Source organism: Sander vitreus, chromosome 5, assembly GCF_031162955.1.
Source record: "Sander vitreus isolate 19-12246 chromosome 5, sanVit1, whole genome shotgun sequence".
Classification (NCBI taxonomy): Eukaryota; Metazoa; Chordata; class Actinopteri; order Perciformes; family Percidae; genus Sander; species Sander vitreus.
This window is the reverse complement of record NC_135859.1, coordinates 26,529,967-26,545,456: the sequence shown is the minus strand read 5'-3', so window position 1 is coordinate 26,545,456 and position 15,490 is coordinate 26,529,967. Positions and strand designations below refer to the sequence as shown.

The window sequence follows — 15,490 nt, the reverse complement described above, 5'->3', positions numbered from 1 at the left end:
TTAATTCTGGAAACCTCTTCCAATCCTTCAAATTCCAAACTGAAAATGACAGAAAACTATAGTCTCTATCTCTTAAAACTTAAAATGACCCCTTAACACAGAGCTACGTCTATTTGCTATAACTATCGGTTGTGATCAGTTCAACAAATTACTAATGTTTTGCCCTGAAAAGGTAAAACTATCTAGTAATTTGTATTTAAAAAAGATTCCAGGCAGGTCTTTATCTTCTATGATTTTTATATTTTCCTATCATGTTCATCATCTTGCAACCCCTCAGATAGTTAGAAAGTTAGAAACCACTGCTCTACTATAACAATCCTGCTGCGTGTTACCTGACCATCCAGGTGGGCAGCGGCACTTGTACGCCTGGAGACTCTCCACCTCGCAGGTGCCTCCGTTGCGACACGGCGAGCTGATACAGACATCGTTGATGGGTGTCACGCAGCGGTGGCCGGTGAAGCCCAGTCTGCAGGTGCAGCTGAAGTCCGCCGTGTTCCCCTTGGACACGGCGCGACAAGTGCCGCCGTTCATGCATAGCGAGGTGGTGCACGGGTCAACAAACTGGCACCTGCTTCCTACGTTTCCATCCAGGCACCTGAGAAAACACAGGTAGAGAGGTCAGCAACAACATCAGCAGTCCCTGACAGGTGAGGAATGAAAAGGCTGCATCTATAAGGGGAATAAATGACTTCTGCATACTGTGATATGCATCTTATTTGAAGATTGTCTTATATATAAGAATATCTAAAAGACTAAAATAACTGTTGTGCAACTACTTGATCCCACAAAAAACAGTAACTGGGTTAAAATAAGCACAGCTCACCATTTAACATACCCACAATAAAAAGGCATCTATAAATGACATTTACTTTCTCATGCTTGCTTGATTAATAAAAGAAAGACTGGTTTAAAATGTTGAACTTTGGCCCCATTCAAGTAATTATTTATCAAACAAAAGATTATAAAGAACCACCAGTATATCATGAATACAAACAATTTACTAATCATCTGATAAAATTCTTCTTTCTGCAAGATATATTGGTCTACTAATAAATGTCCCTTCTTTATTTATTTCCTCTTTAAAAATCAGCATAACAAAGAGTGGAAGTGGTCAAAGGAAATTCCCAAACGCTATTTTTGTCCATCCAATCTTGTTCAGCTCAGCACAGATTGAAGAGTTCACAAGGGTAAGACAACACACCGGACTAGCAAGGGTCATCCCTTTGTGTGCTACTGTGCTTATAAATCAGCTGCTTGGGTAACCAATAGGACTAACTACCTTAAAACGATGGTCCTGTCCCTGCTGTTTTTACAACACGGCAACACAACCATGAGAAACTATGCTATAAACTGGACATTCATCTTTCTACCGGCACCCCCCGCCAATAATGTGTTTCAAGCAGTAAAACTGAACAGAGGGCGACAAACTCCTGTGATTTTTCTCACAGGTTGTTTCTGAGTCATAAACGCCACTTGGACCACAGCCAACAAGTTCCCAGAGAGAGAGAGAGAGAGAGAGAGAGAGAGAGATATGCTGCAGATCACAGGGACACATTCACACATTTACAATTACAATGAGAGAAGATGAAGGGTGTCCCCTGAGGATACGCACGGCTCAACAAAGAGGGTCACACACACAGAGCATGCAAACACTCATACCTACACAGTGTGCAGTCTTGCACAGGAAGATTATGCACAAAGACTAAGCACAGGATCAGTATCTGTATCTGATTTATCCGTTTAAGTCATTTATTATGTAAACATTGCAAATATTTACTTGTTCCAGCTACTTCATATGATTTTCTCTAGGTTTTGTTTTTTTATCACTGAAGTTATGCTCCAGTAATACTGTAGGTTTTGAATCTTCAAATATCTGATTGAAGGAATAGTTCAATACTGGTTAGCTTAGCATAACATAAAATCTGGAAACAGGGGGAAACAGCTAGTGTGGCTCTGTCACAAGGTAACAAAATCCACATACCACTAGCATCTCTCAAGCTTGAAAAAAGTATCTGTACACAAGCAGTCCTACAAGAACTTTGCCTAACATTTCATGTTATATGTTTTGTTTTACAATTATTTTGTTTAAACCAGTAAATAACTTATTAAAGTATAAGCAAAAAGGACTGTGAGTTTGATCAGGCATTCACTGCCAACTAGAGCTGGGCGATATGGACCATATACCAAATATTTTGACCAAATACATCAATCTCGATATTGCGGCAATATTGTAGGGTTGACTAATGGTGCTTTCACAAAGTATTAACACAATGAGAGTTTTGAGTGGGTAAAGTCCAATAATAACACAGCTAGTAAGTCTGGTAAGTTCAAACACCACTTTATTGTAATGTAGCCTTTAAAACCAGGAAAAGACAACACTTGTATCATATCACGACATTACGATGTCCAAAATTTAAGACGATATCTAGCCTCATATATCGATGTCAATATAATATCGATATATTGCCCAGCCATACTGCCAACTGTCAGCACTTCATAATTTCAATATTGCGGTCCTTAATTTGACACCAAAACCAACCACCTCAGACCTGCCACATTGGACCGTCCCTACTGCCACATTCCCATATTCATCACCTTCAGAGATGCAATACTGTTGTCAACAACACTGGGTGGCCAGGGAGGGTTGGTCATTACAAAAACAAAGCATCTACTCAATAGCACGGGAGACAAGAACACAACAATTCTGCAGTATTCTGGAATTCTTTTTCCTAATCCGTCCTTTCCAAAAGTCGAGACACAAGAAGAGAAGCCATCATGGCACCCTTCAGTGGCTCTCCGGGCTGAAAAGTGCTCGCTTCGACCCTTTTGTCAGCACTCATTCATCCTGAGGACAAGGCAGCATCTATGCCAGTGTTTGAGCTGCAAGCCAACCTTATGGAAACTTCAAAGCACCGCGCCCCCCACCTCACCGCCCGTTATTCTTCCCTCCCCAGAGAGGATTCGCTCCAGCAATAGACAAGTTATGGGAAGAGGATGAAATGGAAGAGACTGTGGCGCTACCTGAAAGATTTCTGAAAAGTGAATTCCTGCGTTGCGAAAAAAATCCCACAGAGAATGTGTCTAGAACAGAGGTGCCCAAATTCTTTCATATGAAGGGCCAAAATGTATCTGGATGGAAGGCCACGGGCCAAAAATAAATGTTGATGTTGAAGAATACCATAATTCTGGCCATTCTCCATAGATAAAACGTACATATGTAATTTAAATGGGAAGTTTCCCAGCACTGTGCATTACATTGCCGTTAAACTCAGATTACGTACTTTTTAACTGCACAAAATGTACGTTTCGTAGTCATTACTTTTAAAATAAGAGGAGAATAAGCATGAATATGTCAAATCCATGGCGGGCCAAAACAAAGAGAGCACGGGCCAAACTTGGCCCGCGGGCCCCAAATTGGGCGGCCTTGGTCTAGAATATCTAGAAATCAACAGTACTCTTTGAATACTGTTGTGTTTTACTCTCACGCAGAAACAATATTGTGCATAAAACATCCTGCAGACATCAAAGCGGCCTTCCCACAACATTAAAACCCGCCGTCACCCACAAATACCTGACCAGAGACAGCAAGTCTGTTAGCCCGCAGGGGCTGGCAGGACCACGTCCCCAAACATTCCCAGGGGGTCCAGAGTGTGTGTGTGTGTGTGTGTGTGTGTGTGTGTGTGTGTGTGTGAGGCCGAGCCGTGGGTTTAGGGACAGGGTTGTAGGGACAGGCATGTGTTTAGACAGGGTCTCCCTCTCAGGGGATTAGGCAGCCTTAGGACCATGGTAAGGAAAAGAAAACATCACATGCTAGGCTGCCCGCTGCACAAACAGTAGTAGTGAGTGGTGGCATGTCACTACGTAGAGAGCAGAGAGTGGTACCTTAGCTGAGAGTCATTTAGCCTGGGATCATTAAGGTCAAACCAGCAGTTATGCCAGAAGTTGAAAGTCACATTTTTTACATGCAAATAAAAAATCCCAGATGTGTTTTCTTACAAAATCACACAGTCAAGTGAATTCTCAAATGACATTAATTTGCCTCAAAGGTCTTTACAATCTGAAACATATAACACCCTCTATCATTAGACCCTTAATTCAGACAAGGAGAAAGTCAGACCAAAAACTACAACACTTTACTGCTTTTTGCACTTATGATTAGATGCTAACTGTATTTCATTGTCTCAGTCCTTGTATTGTCAATAATCTAATGACAATAAAGTTCAATCTAATCTAACAACATTTGATTATTGAGGTGAAAGGCAATTTAAAACAACCCACCAGACGTACCAGACATTTTGCCTTTGCATAGTATCCAGATTTAATGAGATGCCTGTCTACTTTGTAATCCAGTACTTTTTGTCTTATTATTGTAGTTGATATGATAATGAAGCTGTACTTTTGGCAACTTTGCAGGCTGCTGTTTTTCCAAATTCAGACTTTAACTTCCAGAAACTAGGGATACTGTTACTCTAGATAACCTGTTGCAGTTCCACTTTCTGCATGCAGCAGATCTGGCTGCTAGAAGGCCAGTCCAGTTAAGTCCCAGCAGTGGCGGGTGCGGAGGTTGTGAGGCGCCACACGAGCTCGCTGGAAAAAGGCCGCTGGGAGCAGGTGCGCATGTTAATGAGGAGACGGCAGCTGCTGCCACGGCCATTCACCCCCTCCTCCTCTTCCTCCTCCTCCTCCTCCCAAACCTCCCATATCCCAGCACTCTGCCTCCTTCCTCTGCATGGCACCCCATCCTACTACTGTCCTCAAGCCTAGATGGAGACAAGGGCCATGCACTGCAAAAAAAATAAGCTTATTAACTTATGAATTAGTCTGAATAAGTCATTTTGAGGGTTGTTTTATTTTAAATACTATTGAATTAATCTGTGGCGGAAAAAAGTAAACAGGGCAGAAAGAAGGACATTTAATAAATATACAAAATCAATTTAGAAACAAATAAAAATGTTTATAAGTGAATACATTTCAAGAATCAAGCTGACTGGTGTTAAAAACATGTTCAGTTCAGATTCAGGTCCAGGTTACTTTATTTGTACCTGTAAGTAGATTTGTTTTGCAGCAAGAATGTGACATCCATTTGGACGTTGTTTTTTTTACAGTTATGGTAAAAAAAAAAAAACATCCAAATGGATGTCACACACACACACACACACACACACACACACACACACACACACACACACATCCCTTCACTACTTAGCAGAGAAGTGAAGAGCGAGTGAAGAAGAGAAGAGAGAGGGAGAGGGAGCGAGAGAGTGGGGGATGAGTGGGCCCATTGTTTTTCCTCCTCATTCAGAGTTGACCACAGGCCGGGCGTATTCAGCTGTTACACTCTTTCCTCTCCTTCCCCTCCTCTCTGTCTCCCAAAAAATCTTTCTCTTAATCGTCTTTCATTATATATGGCTCATCCCTGAATTTCCCACTTTTTTCACATTATCGGTATCACTCCCTCTGTTCAAAGTCGTATGGTCGCTGGCATCCGCTCGCTCCCCTCTGTGCAGCTTCTTTCCCTCCAAACCCCCTCACCCCGCTCTTCTCCTTCACTGCCCCCCCCACTCCCCCACTCATTCCTTTTCATTTGTAAGACACCACATTAGGATTTACAAGTCTCAACTGACTACTGCTCACTCCCCCTAAAACTTTCATCCAAGTTACTCCAAGCTGCTCTGCAACGGTTTAGTGATCTGCGATGTTGAAGGCCAAGCGTAAGGCAAAAGAAAAGCTTAAACTCCAGAACACACACAAGCAGCGGGACAAACAATGGAGACTGAAAGAAAGGAAACTGGAACGGGTTTGGTTGGGTTTTTAAGGGGAGAAAGACAGAGGGGTTGCCAGTTCAGAAGGAATGCTGGTGTTTACTTTAAAGAGTCTCCTGTCCTGATTCTTAACCCAAGGATCGCTGGCAGCTTTACTTTATGGTTCCTTGAAAAAACTCGCACCAGCTTTGAAACCTGGCATCTGCCCTCGCAAAACAGCCCAGCGTCTCACACCAAGGCCTAAAAGACAAACAGATAGAACCTCTGCACACTTACCTCGGTGCACGTGGACGCACTATGCAAACACACTCTGGCTGAGGTGCAAGCAGTAAGTCAACTGTAGCACACGTTAGGCAAAGAATGCTAACAGTTTGCTCTTTAACTTGGCGAGAGCCCGTCAAATACGCGCTCAGCACAAAACAGCTTTTACAGGCAGCAAGCTTAATAGCCTCAATGAGAGCACAAACTTATAAAAAAAGGGGGGGGAACAAAAGATATTAACGACTCTTTTATGGAGTCTTGGCTGTAATCAAAACAAACAGAGAAAAGCAGCTGCTTCAACAAGAGAAAACTGCTGGCCTGGCGGGCGGGATAATCTCAACAGCAGCAGGTAAACTGGGCTGCTGGCAAAGTAAATAAAGAAGACATGAAAAGAGGGGCACAAATCAGAAGCTGAGCAAATATCAGGTGTTTGGGGGGTATCGTATAACTGCAGGACAGCAGTGGAATTATCTCTGCGGTAAGGCTGATACTGTTATTATCTTTTCTGTCATCCCTGCCCAGTAGCCCTCATTGTTCTCCTCTGCGCTGACTTCTGGGCCGTCTCTTCTTCTATTGCTGCCGCAGTAGCCCGTGGCAACAGGTCCGCGACACTGATGGGATGCATAACAGGGCCGGACGGCGGCTCGAGCCTACAGCAGATGTTGTGGTGACACCTGACCCTTGGCCAGGCGTCACTCTGGAGGGGCTTTCCTCAGTGTCGGGCCAATCTGCCATCTGCCATATTTCTGAGGTCACACACAGACGGGGACGGATGCTTTGAACATAATATGTAGGCTACAGATGTGCACTGTATACAAATAAAAACCTAGAGTGAGTACACAGATTTTGGCAGCTGTACGGACCCCAATCTGTATCCATTTTAAGAAGCTTAGTGAATTAGGTTGTGCATTTATTCAATTATTGTGCCATGTAAAGCTCTGTGGGAGACACAATCAGTGTCTGGTTCCATTTCTGTAAATGACATAATTAAGAGTATTCTTTGTGTATTCATATTATCCTTATATATTTGAGCAAAAGATAACAGAAGATAACTAAACCTGGTTTATTACAACTTGGATCATATCATTTCATGGTTTTAGAAATCATTTATATTGTTTCTGATAACACTGTACTCGCCAAAGTAACTGCTAAGGTCTGAGGTTAGGTTACAAATTGCTAAACAGTCACTGGTTCCAGTTTCCTTCTCTGCTATCTGTGTGAGGATATGTTGATTTGTTGTGTTAATATCACTGTGAATTGAATATCTTTAAATGTTTTTAGTTGGTCTGATAAAAAAAAAAAGTATCTGAAGACATCATCTTAATCTTTAGGAAACTGTGAGAGAGATTTTTCACTATTTAATAGACCAACCAATAATCGATTAATGGAGTCAGTCAGTAAAGTATAGTGGGTTTTGGTAATACTTTTTTTTTGCTTTTGCTTTCTCTTCTCAGACTTTGTTCACTGCATAGAGGATGGCCAAAAGATGTACTGTATATATTGAAAGACAAGTTCTAATACATGTAAACCAGAGTTGTGCTCTTTCTCTCAGGTGTCTCGTTCAGGGACACAGAGCTCCCAGTCTGGAGTCAAACTGTGTTAGTGGAGCATGTTTGTACCGTTGGCCCCCCTCCCCTCATCCCTCCCGCCTCCCCAACACCGATTCTCATTTCCTGGCTGTTTGGTTCTGTGCCTGGTTCTAAGTCCTCTTTAGTCTTGTCTGATCTGTTTTTAAAAGCATTACCCAAGGGGGGCCTCTCTCTTACTCTCCTTTCCACCAACACTTCCCTCTTTTTTCTGCCCTCTCTTGTTTTCCCAGCAACATATAGTGGCTAACCACTGTGACAACTTTGCCACCACTGGTTGAAAAGAAATCAACACTGAAATGCACACTTAAATTCAGCTTAAATTGCAGAAATTGAGTCTAGTGAAATAAAAATAGCTCTTCCACTAAAACCAAAGCTGGCACAAAAAACAAGGTTGTTTGTTGTGGAACTGAAACCAAAGTTACCACCAAATCCCCACTGGCTACAGAAATTACAGGGGAAACGCTGCCCCTCTTTCCCTCTCCTTATATCTATCCTTCTTTTCCTTCCTCTCTAATCGTACAGGAGAGCTGACCTGGCCAGCCCACATCTGGCAGCCTTCATTAGAGACCCTGTTTATTTGGGAGCATTACGGACGCAGCCCATGGGAAAGAGCCCGCCCTTCAAGGGACCAACCACTTACTGTGTGTGTGTGTGTGTGTGTGTGTGTGTGTGTGTGTGTGTGTGTGTGTGTGTGCGCGCGTGCGTGTGTGTGTCTGTGTGTCTGGGTATGAATGTCTTGAGAATCATAGCAGCTCTAATGACTTCTGCCACTGCTTACTTTACGAGGCTGGGAACCACTTAAAGGCTTTACGGTTGTCTGAAGGTGTAGCTGACAGTGAAACCGGACACTCAGGTTGTTACTGTACACGCCGACTTCAAGGTCTGAGCCAGAGCATGCCAAAATATCCCATCACTGCATCCTGCATTGTCCTACATCAATCCAATACAGGCTAGGGTGTTAGCAGGCTTTATATTTTTAGATTTAGATTTTAGAAGCTATATATACAGTACATTTATTTCTTTAGTTAGCCAAACTACAAAATCAACTGGCTGTTACTGGTTAACTGGTTAACGTGCCTCGCAAGCCAGTGTCTGTTCACTCGGCCAAAGATGTTTTTAGGAGTCAGTGAAATGCCAATTTGTATCATTTTGATACCTAAAAAGTTAGTAGGATTGTGTGTTTTAGCTGCTCAAAATCACCAAAAGAATTGGAAAGTCTTTTACATAATAAGCCATCTAGTGTTAGCTGCCTGTGCACATTGTGGCTAGATACTGTAGCAGATCAATATGATGATTCTCAAGCAAGTTCTGGAGTTGTAAAACGTGTCTTTTTTTATTATGTCTAAGCATAATTAAGGATGTTTGTTCGCCATGGACTTCAGAGATAATGATCCTTGGGAAGTGTAAGTCACTAATCTAAAAATATCATGTCTTTGTGTTAGGTTTCACCACAAAGGCATTGCACTCCATTCTCCTAAATATTCTTTGAGTGAGTGAGTGAGTGAGTGAGTGAGTGAGTGAGTGAGTGAGTGAGTGAGTGAGTGAGTATCAGAAGTGACTGAAAGCTAAAAGCACACCTGGCAGACAAAGTCGATCTGTCCCTGTGTGGAGCTCAATGGGCAAAACCACAAGTAATCATGGGTATTATGAAGCATGCTGCAGTGTGGGTGAGTGCACGTCCCTCCTAGTTGTTATACTATAACCCAGACAGGTGGTCTGGCAAAAAAAGAAATGAGGAAGTGTGGTTAGGAGTATGCCCAGTGTCTTTGTCTCACACACAAACATGCTGTCAATCCTCCCAGCCTGCGATCAAAGTTTATATGATTTGTCTTGGCATATGCCAACCAGGGAGGCTCAAATATCACTAATCCTCTGCGCTGAGGTTCCCCACCACCAAGTCACTTCATTCGGCCAGAACACTCTGACGACCAGCCCTTTCACCAGCCAAACTCCTGCCAAAGGGAACCTGACACCAGCGGCAGCGGCCATATTAAAGCATCGCGCTGTGTGTTTCTCGTTGTGTGATGATAAGATCAGATACGGCACCTTTTCTTCCCTCGGGCCACTCCGAGGCTGTTTCCTGACTCTGAATGGATTGAGGGGGTGCGGGGGGGGTGAGATAGACTCATCTGACCGGAGTGAACAGAGGTGCCATTAAGGAATCCCCAGAACCGGAGAGACAAGGGCTTACTTTCATTGAAGTGGGTGTATACTGTAGCAGTCGCTGCACATACCAGCAGGGAATTAAATACTCTGTTATCTAATGCAAACAGAGAAAAATCTGAAAATCATGATTACAGGATTTAAGTTCTCGCAAAAGGTTTGCCATCCACACTGCAACCCCCCAAAAACATGTCAATGACAATGACTGTCACTTACAATCTACACAAAACTACAAAATAAGCACTCACAGGAAGAGTCAGAGGTGATGGAAAGTTGGTAAGCACATGTTATTTCAGCCATGTTTGTCAGAACAATAATGACTGTAGCGATGAGTATCAAACCTCAATACATTTTTTAATAATCGGCCAATATGTATTTCTAGCATAAAGCATCGGAAGCGGTGTCAAGCATTCGTGGCTGATGCACAGTCTTGTTTACTTATTTATTGACTGGGAATTTCCAGATCCAAAGAAGAAACATCAGGAAACGTTGCTAATTTTAAAAGTGTATTTTACTTACTTAGGAACTGTAAAACTGTAACAGAGCTCAGGGGTCCTACTGGCACTAATATAAAAAAAATCAAATACTACCCAGTCGTAACAATAATGCAACATGAGTACAAGTGACAATATGTTTCCCTTTGAGACAAGAACCAAACATTTGGCCAATTGTTTTCCAGCCTGGCCTAATCCAAACACATTCTTCATCTACTACGAGAACCTAAATCCTAAATAATGTGACTCCCTGCAATCAACAGGCTGTCAGAAATCAGTTGTATTTTTTCATCACACTGACTAACTGATGATGAAGGTTTGTGATCTCTCAGCAGCGTCCTTCCTCGCCCGACATCTCTCATCTCTCCGGGCAGAGAGAAGCTCTGCTGCTTTGATTCTGGCCATTGTGCCACTGGAATTTGGTAGTTATTTTTCCTGGTCTGGATTGACTGGGCTCTGTCACTGCTCTCTCCTGCTGCCAAGCCTCTGTCGCAAATGAGAGGCCTCCTCAAAGCTCTTTGGAGATAAACTTCAGTCAGAATCTCACAAGGCTATGCTAGGCAGGCCAGATATGAAGAGGAGATGGTATTTATGGTATGGCATGTCAAGTAGGCATCTCTGTCAGACTATATAAAACTGAAGCATCCAATCCCACTTGCTTGACCTCGACATAACACTCAAGTTCAAGAGCGACAGCTTCTTGATTGAGGAGAAACCCAATCAAAATTCTGTCAAGAATGAAGCAAGGCTCAGGAAGAAAAAAAAAACCTCTCTGCATGCTTTCATTAGACAAAAATTGTCAGGCTTTATCCTTCACCAGGCCAAGCATGATATTACAAACACTAAACTGATAAAAAGAAATATATCCATTAATACTTAATCTTTAACCCAATTAACCCTGGTGGAGTGACATTAGTAAACCTTGGTTACTGGTAGAGCCCTAGTAAAATTACCTAGTAAAGTATTCAGCTTGTGAAAACAGTTTTGTGTATGTTTATTTGTATAGGGACAAGTATGTAGCATAGACCAATGCCACACAATGTAAGTCCCTAGATGGACCCTTTTTTAAATACAATAACTCAACACTTGCATAAAAGACAGTAAAGAACACAAACTCAACAATAGATACATAACTTCAAATGCAAAAACTCACAAGGAAATACAGACTAAACACAGGCTAATATAATAAATGACCATACAAGAGGAGCAACAGATTATTCATGACTACATGACTCAGGCTCCCTTTTCAAAAACAGTTTCAGAAGAAGTTTAAACTGATCCCAGTCAGGTTAATTTTTAAGTTCAGTAGGTAACCCATTCCACACATATTGATCCCCCAAACAGAGAAGGCTGTTTGACCTAATGAAGATTTACGTAAGGGCATCTTACAGTTCCCGTTGGATGCGCCACGCGATACAGAACCCAAAGCTCTAAGAGGAACCACTAGTTCACTGAGCACCGAGGGAGCCTGGCTATGTAGGCACTTATACAAGTTTAAGATTAGCAAATTTAATAAAATTGTCGAAATTTAACATTTAATTTCTTGAGAACATGGCAATGAGGAGCTCTTATCGGCTTCCTGTCCAAAATTTCAATTGCTCGATTGTATATCATCATAAGAGGCTTTGTTATTGTAGGTGCTGCTTGTGACCAAGAGGTTACACAATAACTTAGATGTGAAAAGATCATAGTGTGCATGAAGGTATTAGAGCATGAAATGGGAGGCAGTCTCTGATAAGTCTAAATGTGTGTAAGTTTGCTTTTGCAACCCTGCTCCCCATTGTATAATGTCTTCTTTGGTTCTGACAAAATACTCCCGGGGATGTCATCAGGGTTATCTTGGCTTGAGATGGCAAACTTTTAAGATAAACTGAGGGCATGGATCTTGAAAGACTTGGTTCTTTACCAGGAAGGGTCTAAATAAAGATGCTATTGTTTGTATTAGGTTGGATCCTAGCAGGATTTTTAGCTTGACTAACAGCACTTCTGAATACCACAAGCTCTGCCTGCATTTAATTTGTGGAGGTGCAATACTCAACAGCTGGATTTCCCCTTTAGTTATGTAACAGTTAAGCACGTAGCTTCCTCTGATAAAGTAAGAATCCTCATGCATGCAAAAATCACTTCCACACATACCGACTCAAGCAGCAGCTGGTTGAACGCTCACTGACAAACTATACATCGAAAACCTCATTCTCTGTAAATTTGGTTCAGTATCATTTTGACTAATTCTGACTTTTTGTTACCTTTTAGAAGAGACCAGGTTCATGACGGTAATCAAAGGGGATCAAGAATAGTAACTGTTTCATTTGGGGTGTCAGTGTTGGGCTTGTGCACAAATCATCATCTAAAAGGTCTAAAATTATTGGAAAAAATAGCCAAAATAGCATTTTAGCTCTAAGTTTCTGCTATGAATATTCTGCAGCCCGAACTTGATGAACCTCATTTTTTTCCCATGCCCTCTGGTGGCACAGTGATGACTAACACAGCAATATTTTACACACACACACACACACACACACACACACACACACACACACACACCATCACAAACTAAGCCCTGTGTGCCCGCTCAAATCTTTTCAAAACTGCGAGGATGTCCATCTCCATGTTTAATTGGAGAAGTCTGAGGAGGAGAACAGTGCAGGGGCACAATGATGGCTTTGTGGCCCAATGAGGAGCTGGGGGAGGTGGGGGGGGAGTGTGTGATTGAGGGGTGAATAACACAACCAGACCAAATTAAGATGTGGCGGGGGGCCAAGATGGCTGCCTGGGTCTTGCAGTCTGGGAGCCGTGACCTGGCCGGCCCAATCATTTGCCCGGTCACCGAGCTCTGCCACAGCGAGGTGACACTGGCTGGTGCTGCTCATGCCAGGATGGAAATAGAACCAAGTGCAAAATAGGCTTTTGTTGTAAAAGAGTTCTGGGCAAAGCTGGTGCTTATTGGTTTACATGTGTATTGGTTTACATGTGGAATGAAAACATCTCCAAATACAAAAAATACTAAATGTAGAACTTGTTTTTCATTTTTAGCAGGTTAAAAAGCATCTACCCAATGCCATCTGTCCAGGGGAATGAGAGAGAGCGAGAGGGAGAGAGAGAGAGAGAGAGAGAGAGAGAGAGAGAGAGAGAGAGAGAGAGAGCACTGAGGGCCATTGAGGAGGGGACCCAATCCCAGGAGAGAGGAGGGGTTGTGGAAGGGAGGGGGGGGTAGGAGGACAGAGTCTGAGGGTCTCTCTGGGAAGCCTCACCCAGATTAGTCACACAGAATTAATCGTAGCGCAGGAACAATGGTCCCCGAGCTTCTGGCAACCCCAGCTGTCGATCCGTGAAAGAAAAGAAAAGCAAGATTTAGGGCTGCGAGGGTTTGGCTGCAGAGGGGAGAGTGTGGTGGCAGTAACACACACTCTCTCTCTCACAGTGACCCCTGTCCTCATCAATGTCCACTCATTTCTGTCTCAGCTCTGTGACCATTTGCCTCCCAGAAACAGCAACGCTGGTCTTGCACTTGCCCCCTTTACAGCCCTCACATGTCAACCAAAAATCGAGAGTCATGTCAAATTCCACAATGACACATTTCTCTGCAGGTATTCCTCGCCATTTATCACTTAAAGAGAATAAGAAATGTTATAACTTACTTGCACTCTCCATTGCCATCTGGAGTTGCTACACACCTCCCCTGGTTCAAACACGACTCCGTGGGCATGGAGCATCTTAGACCTGCAAATAGAAAGTTTTAACACACCTGCTGAAACTTTTAAACAAGTCCAGGAACCAGGAGTTATTTCTGTCTATGTGATGTCGTAAATATTTGTTTTCCTCAGGGTTATTACACACTTGTAATACTCCATAAATGTGAAGTCTAGGTGTGACTCTTGCCACCTCAAAGAGCAGTTTTTGTGGTGAAAAGGGGACTTGACACCGGTTTGGCAGTTGCATGCTCCTGTCTGCAACTGTCCCAAAAAGAATGTGCCATTTGGGGAGTAACACAGCTTTGCAATAATATAAAAAAAAACACACACACTGCCCTGAATCCAAACTGCAAAGGCATGCGTTTACATACCAGTGTGGAAAAAGTTAAGTGTTTGCTGGACAAGTGCTCAACAGCTGCCTTGGTTAAAGTAACAAGCATGAATTGATCCAATTTGCAAGACAGCAGAAAAGATGTGTTTAGGATCATGCCAAGGTGCATGAAATCATATAGGTAATAGGCTACTCATCCTGCAGTTAACTGTTTGTTAACTTCGGAAACCTGCAGGATGAGTCCAAAAAAGTTACGATAACGTTACTTTAGTTTCAGTCCATCAGTTGACAAAGCAGTGAATGCAACCAGTTAAAAACAAACTCTACTCTAAACTATAAAAAGTAAATCCTTATCAAACTACATTTTCTTATCTTACTAATGAAGAAAACTTCACCCCGCGCCACTCACCTCGTGTTAGTGCTATCAGCGACAACAACAAAGTTAGATTCACAAAGAAAATATGCATTCCTTCTGGTTTAAAATGGTTATACAAATCCACGTGGGTTTTTTCATAGATCCGATAGTGTGTCTTCCTCTCCGTTAGATAAAAATATCACTTTCAGTTCATCCTTGAGTAGATCCACAGAGAAAGTAAAGCGGCGTCTGTGAGAACTCCGAGCTTGAGATGTCGTCACTTCAGATCCCAGGTTGGAAATGACTTGAGGGGACGCACTTCTCCATCCGTTGCATCGAGGGGCGTATTCTTCCTCACACACACACACAGACACACACACACACACACACACACACACACACACACACAGTTGGTCCCCAGACAGACACAAGCTGTACAACTTTTGATGGAGAGTTTTTTTTTGGAGGGGAGTGGGGTTTCCCGGGCGTTTTTCCACTTTAGTGATTAGTTAATGAACAAGTTTGAATCATTAGTCCAGCAATTAGTCTGTGCCAGCGGTTTTCGTCGCACAATTATCATTTTGTAAAAAATACTTTTTAGTTATTAGTTAAGTTATTAGGCTATGTAGTTTACACAGTAAATAAGTAGCATAAACTTGCTACATTTATGCTAATCTGACATTATGCTAAATATGGCTTAATGGTAACTTATGAAATGCGCTAAGAACATTTAAGACTTTAAAATTTAAAGCAATTATTAAAACCCTAACAGTTACAGTTCAAGTTAGCTTTAAGGGTTTGTGGAAATTTACTAAGTAGCTAGGCTACATTACTCAAGTACGC

At 42.4% G+C, this 15,490-nt stretch overlaps 1 protein-coding gene across 2 annotated transcripts in view; it reads right to left on the bottom strand.

Moving 5' to 3' along the window:
• Nucleotides 1-14,973, bottom strand: part of notch1b (notch receptor 1b) — a 47,285-nt gene extending 32,312 nt beyond the window's left edge. For both annotated transcript variants that reach the window (XM_078251299.1, XM_078251300.1), the window contains exons 1-3: nt 14,702-14,973; nt 13,908-13,989; nt 333-595 (exon numbers count right to left, since the gene is read on the bottom strand). In XM_078251299.1, the coding sequence (XP_078107425.1) occupies nt 333-595; nt 13,908-13,989; nt 14,702-14,759 (403 nt within the window). In that variant the 5' untranslated portion in view covers nt 14,760-14,973. The remainder of the gene's footprint in view (nt 1-332; nt 596-13,907; nt 13,990-14,701) is intronic.
• Between the last annotated feature and the right edge of the window lie 517 nt (nt 14,974-15,490).